We start from the raw sequence: 14,334 nt of genomic DNA, 5'->3' as shown, positions 1-14,334 counted from the left end.
TTGAATGAATGTTAGTTTTGACAGATCAGTTTTGCTGGTGAAGATCATCATAACCTTGTTTGTGACTTGATCTTGCTTTATTAAAGAAACTCAGCAAAAAAATCCAAAAGAAAATATTTAATGTCAGTTTTGTACTTTGTAAGAATATTGCTGCGATACAGTTTTTTGGATAATCCCTTCCCTCTCATCAGAAATGTGTCTTGGATGAGGCAAATCAGCTAAATTATCTTACACCGTATGGTGGAATATGTACCATTCTTCTCGGTGACAGGTAAGGGAGGAGGTGCTAGGGGAGATCCGAGCTCCATACTTGTCTACACTCAGCCTGGAGATCTGAGAGCCCTACAGAGCTGCACAATATAGTGGTCTAGGCTCCAAGCTGGACCTCCAGGTTAAATCTCACTCGCCATTTGTTAACGGTGTGACTTTGGGCAAGTCATTTACCTTCTCTGTAAATTGGTCCATTCATTTATAAAGCAGAGATAGTAATTGTTTCTACTGTATACTGAGGTGAGGTTTAAGTTTGGAAAGTGCTTACAGTGGTACCTAACACACTCTGAGTAATATTTTATTATTATCAATACATAGAGACTGGAATAACTTCTTTTCATATACACTTTTTAAAAAAAATTTTATTGGGGAATATTGGGGAACAGTGTGTTTTTCCAGGGCCCATCCTTCAAGTAGTCATCCTTCAATCTAGTTGTGGAGGGCGCAGCTCAGCTCCAAGTCTAGTTGCCGTTTTCAATCTTACTGTTTTTCCCTGAAAATAAAACCTAGCTGGACCATCAGCTCTAATGCAGCTTTTGGAACAAAAATTAATATAGGACCTGGTCTTATTTTTAATATAAGACTGGGTTTTGTATAGCAATAGTATGATATAATATAATACAATGTAATATAATTAATATAATACCAGGATTTATATAAGACCGAGTATAGTATAATATAATACAATATAATACTGGGTCTTATATTAATTTTTGCTCCAAAAGACGCATTAGAGCTGATGGTCTGGCTAGGTCTTATTTTCGGGGAAACAAGGTAGTTGCAGGGGGTGCAGCCCACCATCTTGTGGGAATTGAACCGGCAACCTTGTTGAGAACTCTCCTCTAACCAATTGCGCCATGCGGCCACCCCTATATATACTATTAACCTTTAGTTTTTATTAACCTTTAGTTTTGAACTCTTTCTCTTTTCAAGGGAATTAAAAAAAACTTTATGGAAGGATAATAGTAAATAAATGTTCACGTATCCTTAGTACATAGTATGGATTTATACAACTTGATTCACCCAACAAAGGAGTACACAGATCAAGAAATAGAATATACCACAGTCGCCTTCTTCTCTGTTCCCCTTTCCTACTCTATCTAGCCCCCCCACAAAGGTAACCACTAAAACTTCACCACTATCCTGATAGTATTGTAACAATATAAATTAGATTAGTTTTGTGAAGGCTGTGTCTGTATCTGTTTTTTAAAACCTGGTTTTAACTGAATAAAGTGTGTGCTTATGTACATGTGAGGTGGCTGTACATTATAATTTTTAAAAATATCTTAATTTTGTTTTAGCTGTATTGGATCCTCTCATGTTAGTGTTTCTTGGTTTCTCTTTCGCCACACTTCAGTATTTTCCAGAAGATCTGCTAAAGACAATTTTTAACATCAAATTCTTAGACAGATTGGATTCCCAACTTGAACGTATGTATCTACATTTTATTAAATTATCATTTGTACTTTATATCCAAGTTTCAGTTCTATCTATACTGAAGCATTTAAATGTTAATTTTATTGTTTGTTTATAAAAGTATTTCCTGCTTATGATAGAAAATTTGGGAAATACAGGAAACTATAAAATAGAAAATAAAAGATTACTCATAATCTTACTACCAAGAGGAGCTACTGCTTTTAAGTGTTTGGAGTGTTGCTTTTGTGTCTCTTTCCTGCTCTTTCGTGTATGTTTATATACCTATGTGTATTGTAAAAGAAAATTTGGATTATTTATATATTCACTTTTGTATGTTGCCTTTTGTCGTTGAACTATATTGAACAATTTTCTGTGCCATTAAATATTTTTTGATATCATGATTTTTTAGTATTTACATAATCTGCCATTATCTGCCACTATATGGATATAATAAAATTTGTTACCTTGTAGATTGTTTCCAATTCTTTATTATTATAAATAATGGTTGTTATGCATGATTCATTGACCTCATTTTTTTGATTGAGGATAGATTCCTAAAAGTGGGATATTAGGTTAATGAAAATTCTTTGGTAGTATTTTTAAAAATGTAGTTTTAACATTCATAATTAGTGGAAACAATATAGGAGTTGATCGTAATTATGCCACTGAATGTAATACTTTAAAAATATAAAGCATGTGTGTGCAACTGAAATGATTTTATGAGAATAAAAGTATCAACCAATAATGGGGATAAATGTCTGTGCACAAATGGATTGCTTTTGCTAGGTCCAAGCTATCAAAATCCATTAATATATTTTTTTAATTTCAGTTTTATGTTCCTCTCTAAATATGAGGGTCCAGTTTCGTCTCATGGAATTAAATAGAGCAGTCTGCTTGGAATGTCCTGAGTATCAGATTCCATGGTTCCACGACCGCTTCTGTCAACAACATTATAATAAAGGTTTGAGTTTTCTTTGGGTCAGACAGTGAAGTTTAATTATAAAGTAAATTATTAGGTAGTACACTGATATTATTGTTAAACCTTAACCATGACACCAGAGTTCCCAAGAGTGCTATGACCTATTTAATGGAATCATTTTGTAGGTGAGATTTTTGTTATAAGAATTTCTTAATATTTAGGACACTAAACCTCATGGTAGAGAGCAAAGAACGTGTGTTATACTGAATTTAGTGTCATTGCATATGTTATTACATGGAAGTTCTTGTTGGAAATAGTAATTCTTATTTTTCAGTTTATAGAATTGGATGATTTTCATTCAAAAACCGATTAACTTATTTTAAGTGAACTAATTATTTTTGTTTTCATAAAGATATTGGCAGCATGAATGGAATACAACAGCATATTTATAAAATGTTAGCAGAGGTACTAGGAGGAATCAATTGTGTAAAAGCCTCGGTTCTTACACCTTATTACCACACAGTAGGTAAGTCTTTAATCATCTCATCAATTGGAATTTTTAAAAAGTTTTTTAAAAATATTTTCACATTATCTTGAAAATTTCCAAAGAGACAAAAGTAGAAAGAACAGTGCAATGGATCCTTAAGTTCCCATGACCCAGCTTTTGTAACCATCAGCATTTTGGTGTTCCACAAAGAAAACTTTTTAAGATTTTTAAGGTCAGTCTTTCACCAATTCTAAGTACGTAAAACCAAGATTTAGATGCATTGGACATTTCTGGATCTTCATAAGATTGCGTCCTTTCCACTTAGTGCCTTAAAGTTAGGGAAATGATTTATGTCAATTTCATTGTTTTAAGTTCATCTCAGAAACTAAATTGGATTAGTGTCATGGACGAGGATTTCCGTAGGTATGTGCTCAACTCTAACCTGGTTAATCTTGTTTCTCAGAGGTGTAATGGTAGAGGCATTCCCATATATTTGTGGATGACAAAGCTGGTAAGCTAGGTTATATGTTGGATGGCAATATAAGATTTTTAAAAATTGCTAAATTCAAATGGTAGGCTTAAATGAAAAGAAGAAATTTTAAGAGGATTAACATAGATTTTCTAAATCAGGTTTAGAAAACATCTGTGTACATAAAGGGTATTTTAAAAGGCTATCAGTTAGATACAAATAATAATGTAAGTGGTTGCCAAAAATCAAATGCTCTTTTAAAGTATATTATTAATAATAACAAGAAACTTGGTAGTCTCACTGTATTCTGTCCTTTACACACATCTCAGTGTTGTATTCTTTTTTTAAGTGTTGCATTTCATGAGAGACAGTGACAAATAAGGCACAGAAACAAAGGATCTAGAAATCATGTCATAGAAAGAACTAGAGAAGACTGGGACTGCACGGGTTTCAAGCCTTGAGCAAGGTCCTAAACCTCTGAACCTTATTAGTTTTTTTCATTTGTAAACTGGGGATAATTCCTGCTTATTAGGATTAACCAACATATTGCATGAAAAGCATTTAGTGCTACCCTTGGGACATAGTAAGTCCTCAATAAATTTTATTTTAAAAAGTAGGATGTTTAGTCTGAAAACGAGAAGTCTTATGGAGAGCATAACTTAAAATCTTTGAAGGATTGTGATATGAAAGAATTGGATGTCTATCTCAAGGATAAAAAATGGTAAAAATTAAAGGAAGAATATTTTAACTTGAATATATGGAATATTTTATGACTTGTTCAAGCAGAGGCTGGATGGTCAGATGATGCTGTATGCATGTGATTTCTGTACTTGGCAGGAGGCTGAAGCAGATGGTCATTTATACCCTCATCTTGCACTACAAAACACACGCTCTCAGTTGTTTGGTTTTATATTTGCCAGTATTAGGTTTGGTTATGACTGACAAAAGTCCACAAATAACAGGAACTTAACAAACTGTGTTTCCTTCTCCCATACACTTGGGATGTCCAGGGCTGCGATGCCAGCTCCACAAATATTAAAGATCCAGGATCCTTCCATTTTACTATAATCCACCATTCTCAACATGTAGTTTACACTTCATGATCCAAAATGATTGCTCCAGGTTCAGCCAACAGCAATCCAAAATATCTTAAACTTTTACCTGTAAGAATTTACCTAATTCATACTGTTGATTCCTATACTTGCTTATAGATTTTGAGTGTATCTTGGATAAAAGGAAAAAACCTCTTCCTTATGGAAACCATAATATAACTTTGGGAAAACTGCCAGCAAGTCACTGGGAATCAAATACCCCAATTGTTAGATCAAGGCTGCCACCAGGAGCTGAAAGGTAAGTTATTTCTTAGTTTCAGATTTTGTCATCTAGATGTTAAATTTGGCATAATTTAATGATCTCATTTATCAAGGCTTTATGATGTAATAAAATCTGCTTCTCAACTACCTCGTACGTTCTACCTCTGTACTTTTGTTTTTCCTGTGCTTTCCGCCTTAATGCCCATTCTTCATTGTCTAAAGCCTTGCATCTCTCTAACTATAGTACTAACCTTCTAGTTCACCTCAGCAGAAGCAAATAGTACCTTCTTTGGAGCTTCCATATCTCTCTATTTTTCTGATAGTAGCACTTAGCCACTTCTTACACTACATTACAGTTACTTACTACATATTATGTGTTCTCTGTCAGAATATAAGCTATGTCTGTTTATCTTTGTTTCCCTCACAGTGCCTTCCTTGCATATGCTGGGTGCTTAATAAATATATATTGACAAAGAAACAAAAGGATGAAAGCGTGGAGATATATTTACTATAATTTACTGTAATTCTACTAATGAATAGGCTTATCATTAATTACTAAGTAGAAAAATAATAGCTATACTCATTTATATTAATTTTGTTTTTGTTAGTTTATAAAGATGCAAACTTGTTTCTGAAAGGCTTATAATTACTCAGTTTCTCAATTTCTTACATAGAATTGCTTTGGAATTTTTGGATTTAAGAGCTTTCTGTAGAAACATCCCTCACTTAAAAGGAAAATCTGCTATGAAAAAACGACATTTGGAAATTTTGGGCTATCGTGTAATTCAGGTATGAGACTCACATAAATCAGTCCTTAAAAAACCTAGAGACCCTTGCCTGTACATGCGTTACCTTTTAATGTTAAAGTTCTAGAATTCCCTCATTTTAATATTTAAAAAATTGTATTAAAATATCTCTAAAACAAAACATCCTCGATTTAGGACATAAGAAGAGAATAAAAAGCTTTGTTTCTTGTCTCTAGAAGATCTGTTGATTTGCACATTTATCTTACAAAATGGATAGAATTATATGAGAAAATGGCTAGTGTATGAATGTAGGAAAGATACATAGGAAAAAATGTCCATTGTTGATATTTTAGAAACAGGATGAAAGAAATTGTGAGGCAGAAAAAAGTCTTCTGGGCTTTGTTAGGAAGGACTCACTTGGCTTCCAAAAAGGGTTCGTAGGCTATGCTTATGTAAACTAATTCTATAGGGTTCCTATAGCTCTGCTCAGTCGTGCTTAGAAGTCTTCCCTGATATTTTTTGTTGTTGCTTAAAAATTCCATTACTTATTTTACAGATCCCTCATTTTGAGTGGAATTCTATGGCACTGTCGACAAAGGATGCTCGTATGGACTACCTGAGAGAACATATATTTGGAGAAGGCAAATCACGATTGTAGTTTTTATTTAAGATTAGTTATCATACTGTATCACATATGAACTTATTTTAATTAAGTGACCTGACTCAGTTAAAATATAATAGTATAGAATTGACTAATTTCAAGGTCAATTGCATCCCTATTAAAATAAACAGATATTTTACAACACAATATTTTGTCTACTGTCTGGTTGGGAAATTATTTAAAATTCTTAATGAAAAAGACATGTGGCTTTTAAGAAACTTAAAATAGCTTACAATTCATCATTGAGTACGTACTATGTGCCAGGAATTGTTTTAGATGCTGGGAATAGAGCAGTGAATACAGCATATCTTCCAGGGATGGAATCAAGCAAAATAAATGAATAAAATATATCTTAGATGATATTAAATGCTATGGAGAAGAATTCAGAGGAGGTGTTAGGAATATTGTTGATAGGTGTAATTTTTATTTTATTAAAGATTTTTATTAAAAAATACAGCTAACATACAATATTATATTAGTTTCAGGGGTACACCATTTACACCAAAAGTTACTCAACATTTATATTCCTAAAGAAGTGATCACCATGATAAGTCCAGTAAACATCTGACACCATACCACGTTATCACAATATTATTGACTATATTCCCTATGATTTACATTACATCCCATGGTGTATTTGTTTTATACCTGGAAATTTGGACCTCTTATTCCCCTTCACTTTCTCCCCTTTTTAAATGTATCAGTACAGTTGACATTCAATATTATTTTATATTAATTTCAAGTGTACAGCAGAGTGGTTAGACATTTATATAATTTAAGAAATGATCCCCTTGACTAGTCTAGTACCTACCTAGCACTATACATAGTTATTACCACATCATTGACTATATTCCCTATGGTTTACTTTATATCCCCATGACTGTTTTATAACTACTGATTTGTACTTCTGAATCCCCGCTCCCATCTATCACCCCAACAAATCTAGTACCCATCTGACACCATACATAGTTATTGCAATATTATTGACTGTATTCCTTATGCTAAACCCTACATCCCTGTAACTACTTTGTAACAACCATTTTGTACTTCTTACTCCCTTTCCCTTCTTTCACCCACACCCCCAACCCCCCTCTCATCAGGCAACCATAAAAATGTTTTCTGTATCTATGAGTTTGTTTCTGTTTTGTTTCTATATTTTGTTATATAGATTCCACATACAAACAAAATCACATTGCATCTGCCTTTCTCTGTCTGACACTCCACTCAGCACAACAGCCTCCAGGTCCATCCATGCTGTTATAGATGGCAAGAACCCATTCCCTTCCATGGCTGAGCAATATTTCATTGTATATGTGTACCACATATACGCATTATATATGTGTACCACATGTGTACCACCTGTTCTTTATTCATTCTTCCATCGACAGACACCCAGGCTGCTTCCACATGTTGGCCATTGTAAACATTGCAGCAATGAACATATGGATGCACATGTCCCCTTGAAGTAGCATTTTGAGTTTCTTCAGATAAAAACCCTGAAGTGAGATTACTGGGTCCTTCATTGTCTCTTCTTACAGCCTTTGTTTTAAAGTCTAGTTTGTCTGGTATAAGTATTGCTACCCTAGCTTTTATGTTTTTTTCATTATTTTTTAATATGAAATTTTTATTCATTTTTTTTTACTACAAACTAGTGCTTATTTTTAAATAATATTTAGTGATTTACTCACTTAATATTTAATAGCTAACTCAAAGGACATGTAATAGCTAACATCCAAAGAAGACAATAAAAAAATGTTTTTTGAAGATTTATTATGTGCTTAGTACTAAAGAGCTCCTAAATCTGTACATTGTTGGCATTAGTAAAATTGTAGAGTTGATTTTTGGCTAATGGTTATTATAGGAGAAAACTGAAGATAATTTCAACCATAATTAGTAAGAGTATAATTTTATATTTTACGAAGGACAGTGGTCATGTTTAGCAATAGCCTCACTTATGAATTAAAGTATGTTCACTTCAATGTTGTATTTTGATACTGTTTCTTTTCCCTTCTCTTCTTGCAAATAACCTACCAGGCACAAACTGCTTTCAGTTGGCAATCCAAACAAAGGAGAAATCATGGCTAATCATCTAGTTGCTAATGTTTGTGAAAGGCAAATTGCAAACCGAGTCTGGTTCAACTGCACTAAAAGGGGTAAAGTTGCTCCCTCTGACCACCTTATCCATGAAAAAAGTATACTCTGACTTCTAAAATGGGCTTTTTAAATTCAATACAAAGATTCAACAACTATCAAAATTTCCAACATTGATTTTTCTAATACCCAGAAATATCCAATTATCAGTTGTGAGACTAGTTTGAAAAATGTAATAATGTGAAACAAATGTAAGTTATTACTATTAAATAGTAAAAATAACCAAATAATTCAGATCATGTTTATACTTAGGACTGATTTTTAGAATAAAAAAATAATGAAGAACATCTCCATCATGTATCTTTGTTCCCAATAAACTTTTCAGATAAATCTATGAAATAATACAGAGTAATGTCAACATATGTTTCATTTAAAGGCTTAAAAAATAGGGTGTAAGTAGTGAGATCACTTCTATTGGATTTTATATTTGTATTAATGAATTAATTATCCTTAATCATTTCTTTTTCTAAATATCAGTTGATTTAATCTCACCCAAATGAATGGGTCTCTTGGTTGATCAATGTGATAGAGAAACTCTGCAGGTAAGAAGTAGCCAAGATATTCCACTGTGTCTGGGGTAGAGTCGTAATGGTAGTGTCTACCTTCTCCACGATGACTAAAACAGTGAGTGTGCTCCAATCACAAATCAAACCCTGGGTCTCGAGAGACAAAAACTGACAGACACACCAAAGGAGCCTTCATTCATAAAAATGCAACCATTTATTCACCTCTTCAGAGATCAGTGGGCAGGAAGAAAATTCTGCAGGCATAATGTAAGTCTTCACTTTTCCCTTCTGAATTAAAAAAGTATCTCCCATCCCTACAGGCTTATATTCATAATGTTTTTCAAGAGTCTGTCTCATTCATACAAGTCACAAAATTAAGTTTTCCAGTTCTTTTGGCTTTCACCTCAATGACCTTTCCAGGTGGCCCTCTCTGGCAAAAAGATTAGCCAGTAATGCACACCCAAAATCATATTTCTCACTGTATTTCTCTAGTAGGCACCTTCCACCTGCAGGGTTAACACAGGCAAAGTAACTTCCACTTACAGGAGGTTAGTGTTCACTTTGTGTTTGAATGACTGGCATAAACTCAGAATTGAACCCAAGAGTCTGAAATGGGCCTGCCCCTGCTCCAAGAATAAAAGCTCCAGGTAGCTTGATTTCTTTTGTGATCTTATTTAGATTATAAACTCTTTTTTTATTTACAAGAGACAATAAGTAAGGCACACCTCCTATTTCTGCAATTGTAGTTTTCCCACAGATGCCTTTTACAGGAAAGGTAAATGGCTCCTAGTCAAATCATAGCAATCAACTTTAGAGGCCTGGACATCAACAAAGTTATCCTTTAGCCTCTTCTGCAGAACTCCAACAAACTCCTCTAGACTTGGCACATGAAAGGAATACTCAGCACGTGCCATTTTCTTTCTTTAGGTGTAAGGATATACAAATAAAACTACTGTAGGCTAATTATCACAGGAGTGAACGGTGTACCCAACAGGAACAGCTGCTGCTCTGTGACCATCTGTTGCTCTGTTTCTTCTCCCTAGACTGTGATCTTTGAAGATAGGACTGTGTTTCTCATATCTGTCTTCTAATGGCTTACGGAAACCTGCAGCTGAATCCTGCCTCTTTCAACTCCACTTCCTCCATCTGTTATTTTCATTTTCATTTTCATGAAATACCTTTTTCTATCCCTTTACTTTCTATCTGTGTGTGTCTTTCAATTTTAAGTGAGTCTCTTGTAGGAAGCATATGTAAGGGTTTTGTTAGACATTCAGCCGCCGTATGTCTTTTGATTGGAGCATTTAATCCATTTACATTGAAAGTAATTGTTGATAGATACGTAGCTATTGTCATTTCATTATTCATAGTTTCGATTTTTTTCTCCCCATCTTGAAGTCCCTCTAACATTCCTTGTAATACTGGTTTGGTGGTAATGAATTCCTTTAGCTTTTTCTTGTCTGGGAAGCTCTTTATCTGTCCCTCGATTCTAAATGATAGCTTTGCTGAGTAGAGTAGTCTTGGTTGTACATACTTGTTTTTCATCAAGTTCAATATTTCTTGCCGATCCCTTCTGGTCTGCAAAGTTTCTGTTGAGAAATCAGCTGACAGTCTTTTTGGAGCTCCTTTATAAGTTAGTAGTTGGTTTTCTCTTGCTGCTTTTAGGATTCTCTCTTTGTCTTTATCCTTTGCCATTTAAATTGTGTCTAGGTGTGGGCCTGTTTGGGTTCATCGTTTGGGACCCTCTGTACTTCCTGGACTTGTATATCTATTTCCTTTGCCAGGTTAGAAAAGTTTTCAGTCATTATTTCTTCAAATAGGTTCTCAATCCTTTGTTTTGTCTCTTCTCCTTCTGGTACCCCTATGATGTGAATGTCTCTTAAACTGTCCTCATTTTTAAAATTCTCTTTTGCTGCTCCAGTTGTGTGTTTTATGCTACTTTGTCTTCCAAATCTCTGATTTGATCCTCTGCTTCATCTAGTCTGCTGTTAATTCCTTCTAGTGCATTCATTTCAGTGATTGTATTCTTAATTTCTGACTAGTTCTTTTTAATGGTTTCTACATCCTCTATTATCTCTTTGTTGAAGTTCTCACTGAGCTGTTCAGGAGGCTTACCCCACTGAGTGGGATTCACCCCAGTGGGTTCTGGTGCCTTTTTAGTCCACCCTTTGTGTGTGCTGCTTGTGGGGTTAATTGGGCAGTGCTCTGCTGTGGGCTGAAGCCATCTTCCAAGTATATTGGTTCTGGGGCCTCTTGGGAGGGGCTCCAGTGCAGGCCCAGGTCAGCCACTGCCTGTGACTGTCCAGGGACTGCCTGGTAGGAGCTACAAAGTGGTCTGCAGTTTTTTGCTGCCTGTGCTAAACCTGGAGGCACGTAAGAGAGGCCACACTGCGAACCTAGGACAGTTGTCACCAGTACCAGACCTAGGGTAACTCTGCAAAATGCCAAGACATCCCGAGGCCTGCTGCCACCTGCCAATTCCCTTAACTTTCAACTACTGATAATGCCTTGTGTGGTATGTGAGTTGAGTGAGGCAGGGTCTCAGGGAGTCACTAGAGTGGGAAGAGTTGTGGTCACCAGGTTAATGTACTATGTTTCCCTGTAAATAAGACCAGGTCTTATATTAATTTTTGCTCCAAAAGATGCATAGGGCTTATTTTCAGGGGATGTCTTATTTTTTCATGTACAACAATCTACATTTATTCATGTACAACAATCTCCATTTATTCATGTATAAAAATCTACATTTATTCAAATACAGTCATGTCATGTTCTTCTGGAACATCGTCATAACTCTCCAAAACCCAAATTCCGGCTTGAATTTCTTGCAACTCCATTTCCTGTAGAACCATTGGCCCCAATCTCTCATGTCCAGCAATAGAGCTTTCCTTAAATGAGCACTTCTTGTCCATGTAGCCTGCTCGTAGTGCATTGACAACAGCTGTCAGTGATTTTATCCCATGAACTCTTCACCCAAATCACGACCTCTTGCAGGCTAGGTTTCAAAAAGTTTCCACACTGATTTCTCTCCATTCTATTTTCAATGTAGTCATTGATATCCACGTGCAAATGGTCCTTGAATGGCTTGTTTCTTGCAATATCAAGAGTCTGGAGATACCGTTTCCCCAAAAATAAGACCTAGCTGGACAGTCAACTCTAATGCGTCTTTTGAAGCAAAAATTAATATAAGACCCGGTCTTATTTTACTATGAGTAAAATAAGACCGGGTCTTATATTAATTTAATATAATATAAGACCCAGTCTTATATAATGTAATATAATATAAGATCGGGCCTTATATTAATGTTTGCTCCAAAAGATGCATTAGAGCTGATTGTCTGTCTAGGTCTTATTTTCGGGGAAAACATGGTAAGCAGCCATTCCTGTGGGAATCATTATTTGATCTATTCTTCTGTCAGCAAGGAAGTTCTTCATGTCTTTAGCTCGGTGAGTGCTGACTGAATCCCAGACTAGCAGACCTTTTTGGCCACTATGCAAAACAAGTGGCAGCATTAAATCGACTCACTTCCTTATAATACCTGCTTGTATGCACCAGGCTCTTTCGGTTTCAAGAACATAAATGCCTGAAACATGTTCAACCTAATCTTTCTTTCCCTTAGTGATGATTAGAGGTGGGGCTTTCTTTCCATCCAGACGAATTGCCAAAATACAGGTAACACGTGCACTTCTGTAACCAGTGAAGGGAATGTAGATTGACGAGGCACCCCTCTGATCAATTGTCATTTGAGATCCTTGGCCCATAAACACTGAAGTTTCATCCATAGCAATCATGTTGGAGAGTTGGTATTTAGAAAAGCCGATACCATCAACAAGGGACTTGAATGCAAGTGAACGTTTAATAACTTCAGAATCTGCCAGCTTGAACAATGTTATCGATCCTAGAAACAGTTCATATTGCTGAAGGAAGCCAGCCAGCCAGTGTTGTGATGCTTTGAATTCTTCTAGGGATATTTCTGTGGTGCCATTGCAAGAGGAAATGCTTGAATATCAGCCTTACACACAACCAAAGCCTTTGTTCTCCTGTCAGCAATCCATTCACAGATGATGTCTTCCAGCTCAGGAAATAATGGTTGCCAGCCTGATCCACACTTGTGCTTTTTAGCATTTCCCTTGTTCACCTGTTGACTGAGGTTATCGTACTCTGCTCGCCATTTTTGGACCATTCAGAGATTGAACTTCTCTTTGCAGAAAACCATAAGATGCTTGCCCCTGGAGTCCTTCATGATTCCTTTCTTGTACTTGATGGAATAGCTCTTTTTGCACTCATCTTGTCAGGGGCTCAAAATATTATTCCCTTGTAATCTACCATTAAATCAAATGTTAATTGAAGACTTACGAGACAGGAGTGGCAACAAAAATGAGGACAGTTAAGAGTGATGGTCCACACAAAAGTGAAGAAAAATTGCAGGCACCAAAATTCAGAAAACATTTCTTTATTTCACACGAGTGCAGTAAGTACGTCTGTTACAACACATGATGTATTGAATTATGAAGATTCATATTAGACACAACCACGTCCGTTTGTTATCAAGTGCACATTATTCCTGTGTTGCATCTGTACTCCGATTGGTCATTCGGCAATAAGTCTTAAGTTCATCTGTTTACATAGGCGTTTACCTCTCGTCCAAAGGCACCCGCTTGGGTATTTACAAATACTTAACTATAATTTACATTATTTAAGTTGTAATGTCAATAATATTTATATTTAATTATATATTAATATTATAATTCAATACATTCGTCGTGTGTTGCAACGGACCTACTAAATGCATCCGTCTGACTGACGATCTTAACTGGGGCTTATTTTGGGGGTGGGGCTTATATTATGAGTATCCTGAAAAATCATGCTAGGACTTATTTTCTGGTTAGTTCTTATTTTGGGGGAAATACGGTAGACTCTTGTTTGGTGCCAGCGCTGAGCCTGGAGCTACTCTGAAAAAGTCTCAGAGCACACTGTGGCCAGTTGCCTCCCACCTGGGGCCCGCGGACTTGATAGTTTTCCAAGAAAGAGTGTGATGCAGGCGGGGCTGGCAGCTCGAGGAGAAAGTGCCTCCACCCGCTGGTCCCAGCTGAGTCAGCAGAGCAGAGCAGGGAAGCTCACCAAGCCAATCAAGATTTTGCCTGTGGGGGCAGGCTCAACATAGGAAAAATGGCTCCTGCCTGCTGGCTCCATGGGAGGAGGATTCCTCACCAGGAAAATGCTGACTGTCCTCCAGTCCTCCCCCTGCAGCCACACACACCAATCTGCTCCCTGTATGTCCCTGATGCTCCTCCCTGAGTCACCATCCCTCCGCTGGAGCCCAAGGTAAGAGCCTGTGAGTGAGTGAGTCTGTGCACAGGCTGTTGAAGAGGACATCTGGGTTTCCTGCAGCCTTCTG

At 36.1% G+C, this 14,334-nt stretch overlaps 1 protein-coding gene and 1 pseudogene across 3 annotated transcripts in view; one reads left to right on the top strand and one right to left on the bottom strand.

Annotated features, from left to right (window-relative positions):
• The window catches only part of FASTKD1 (FAST kinase domains 1), a 36,376-nt gene extending 29,946 nt beyond the window's left edge, over positions 1-6,430 (top strand). For all 3 annotated transcript variants that reach the window (XM_074337621.1, XM_019727378.2, XM_019727380.2), the window contains 6 exons: positions 1,572-1,700; positions 2,516-2,647; positions 3,018-3,131; positions 4,773-4,911; positions 5,549-5,663; positions 6,177-6,430. In XM_074337621.1, the coding sequence (XP_074193722.1) occupies positions 1,572-1,700; positions 2,516-2,647; positions 3,018-3,131; positions 4,773-4,911; positions 5,549-5,663; positions 6,177-6,278 (731 nt within the window). In that variant the 3' untranslated portion in view covers positions 6,279-6,430. The remainder of the gene's footprint in view (positions 1-1,571; positions 1,701-2,515; positions 2,648-3,017; positions 3,132-4,772; positions 4,912-5,548; positions 5,664-6,176) is intronic.
• A 2,490-nt stretch (positions 6,431-8,920) lies between these two features.
• LOC109445271 (ester hydrolase C11orf54 homolog) lies at positions 8,921-12,071 on the bottom strand (annotated as a pseudogene).
• Positions 12,072-14,334: the final 2,263 nt, after the last annotated feature.

Source organism: Rhinolophus sinicus, linkage group LG01, assembly GCF_036562045.2.
Source record: "Rhinolophus sinicus isolate RSC01 linkage group LG01, ASM3656204v1, whole genome shotgun sequence".
In the NCBI taxonomy this organism is placed as follows: domain Eukaryota; kingdom Metazoa; phylum Chordata; class Mammalia; order Chiroptera; family Rhinolophidae; genus Rhinolophus; species Rhinolophus sinicus.
Note: the sequence above shows the minus strand (reverse complement) of the source record. Positions and strands in the feature narration are given on the sequence as shown.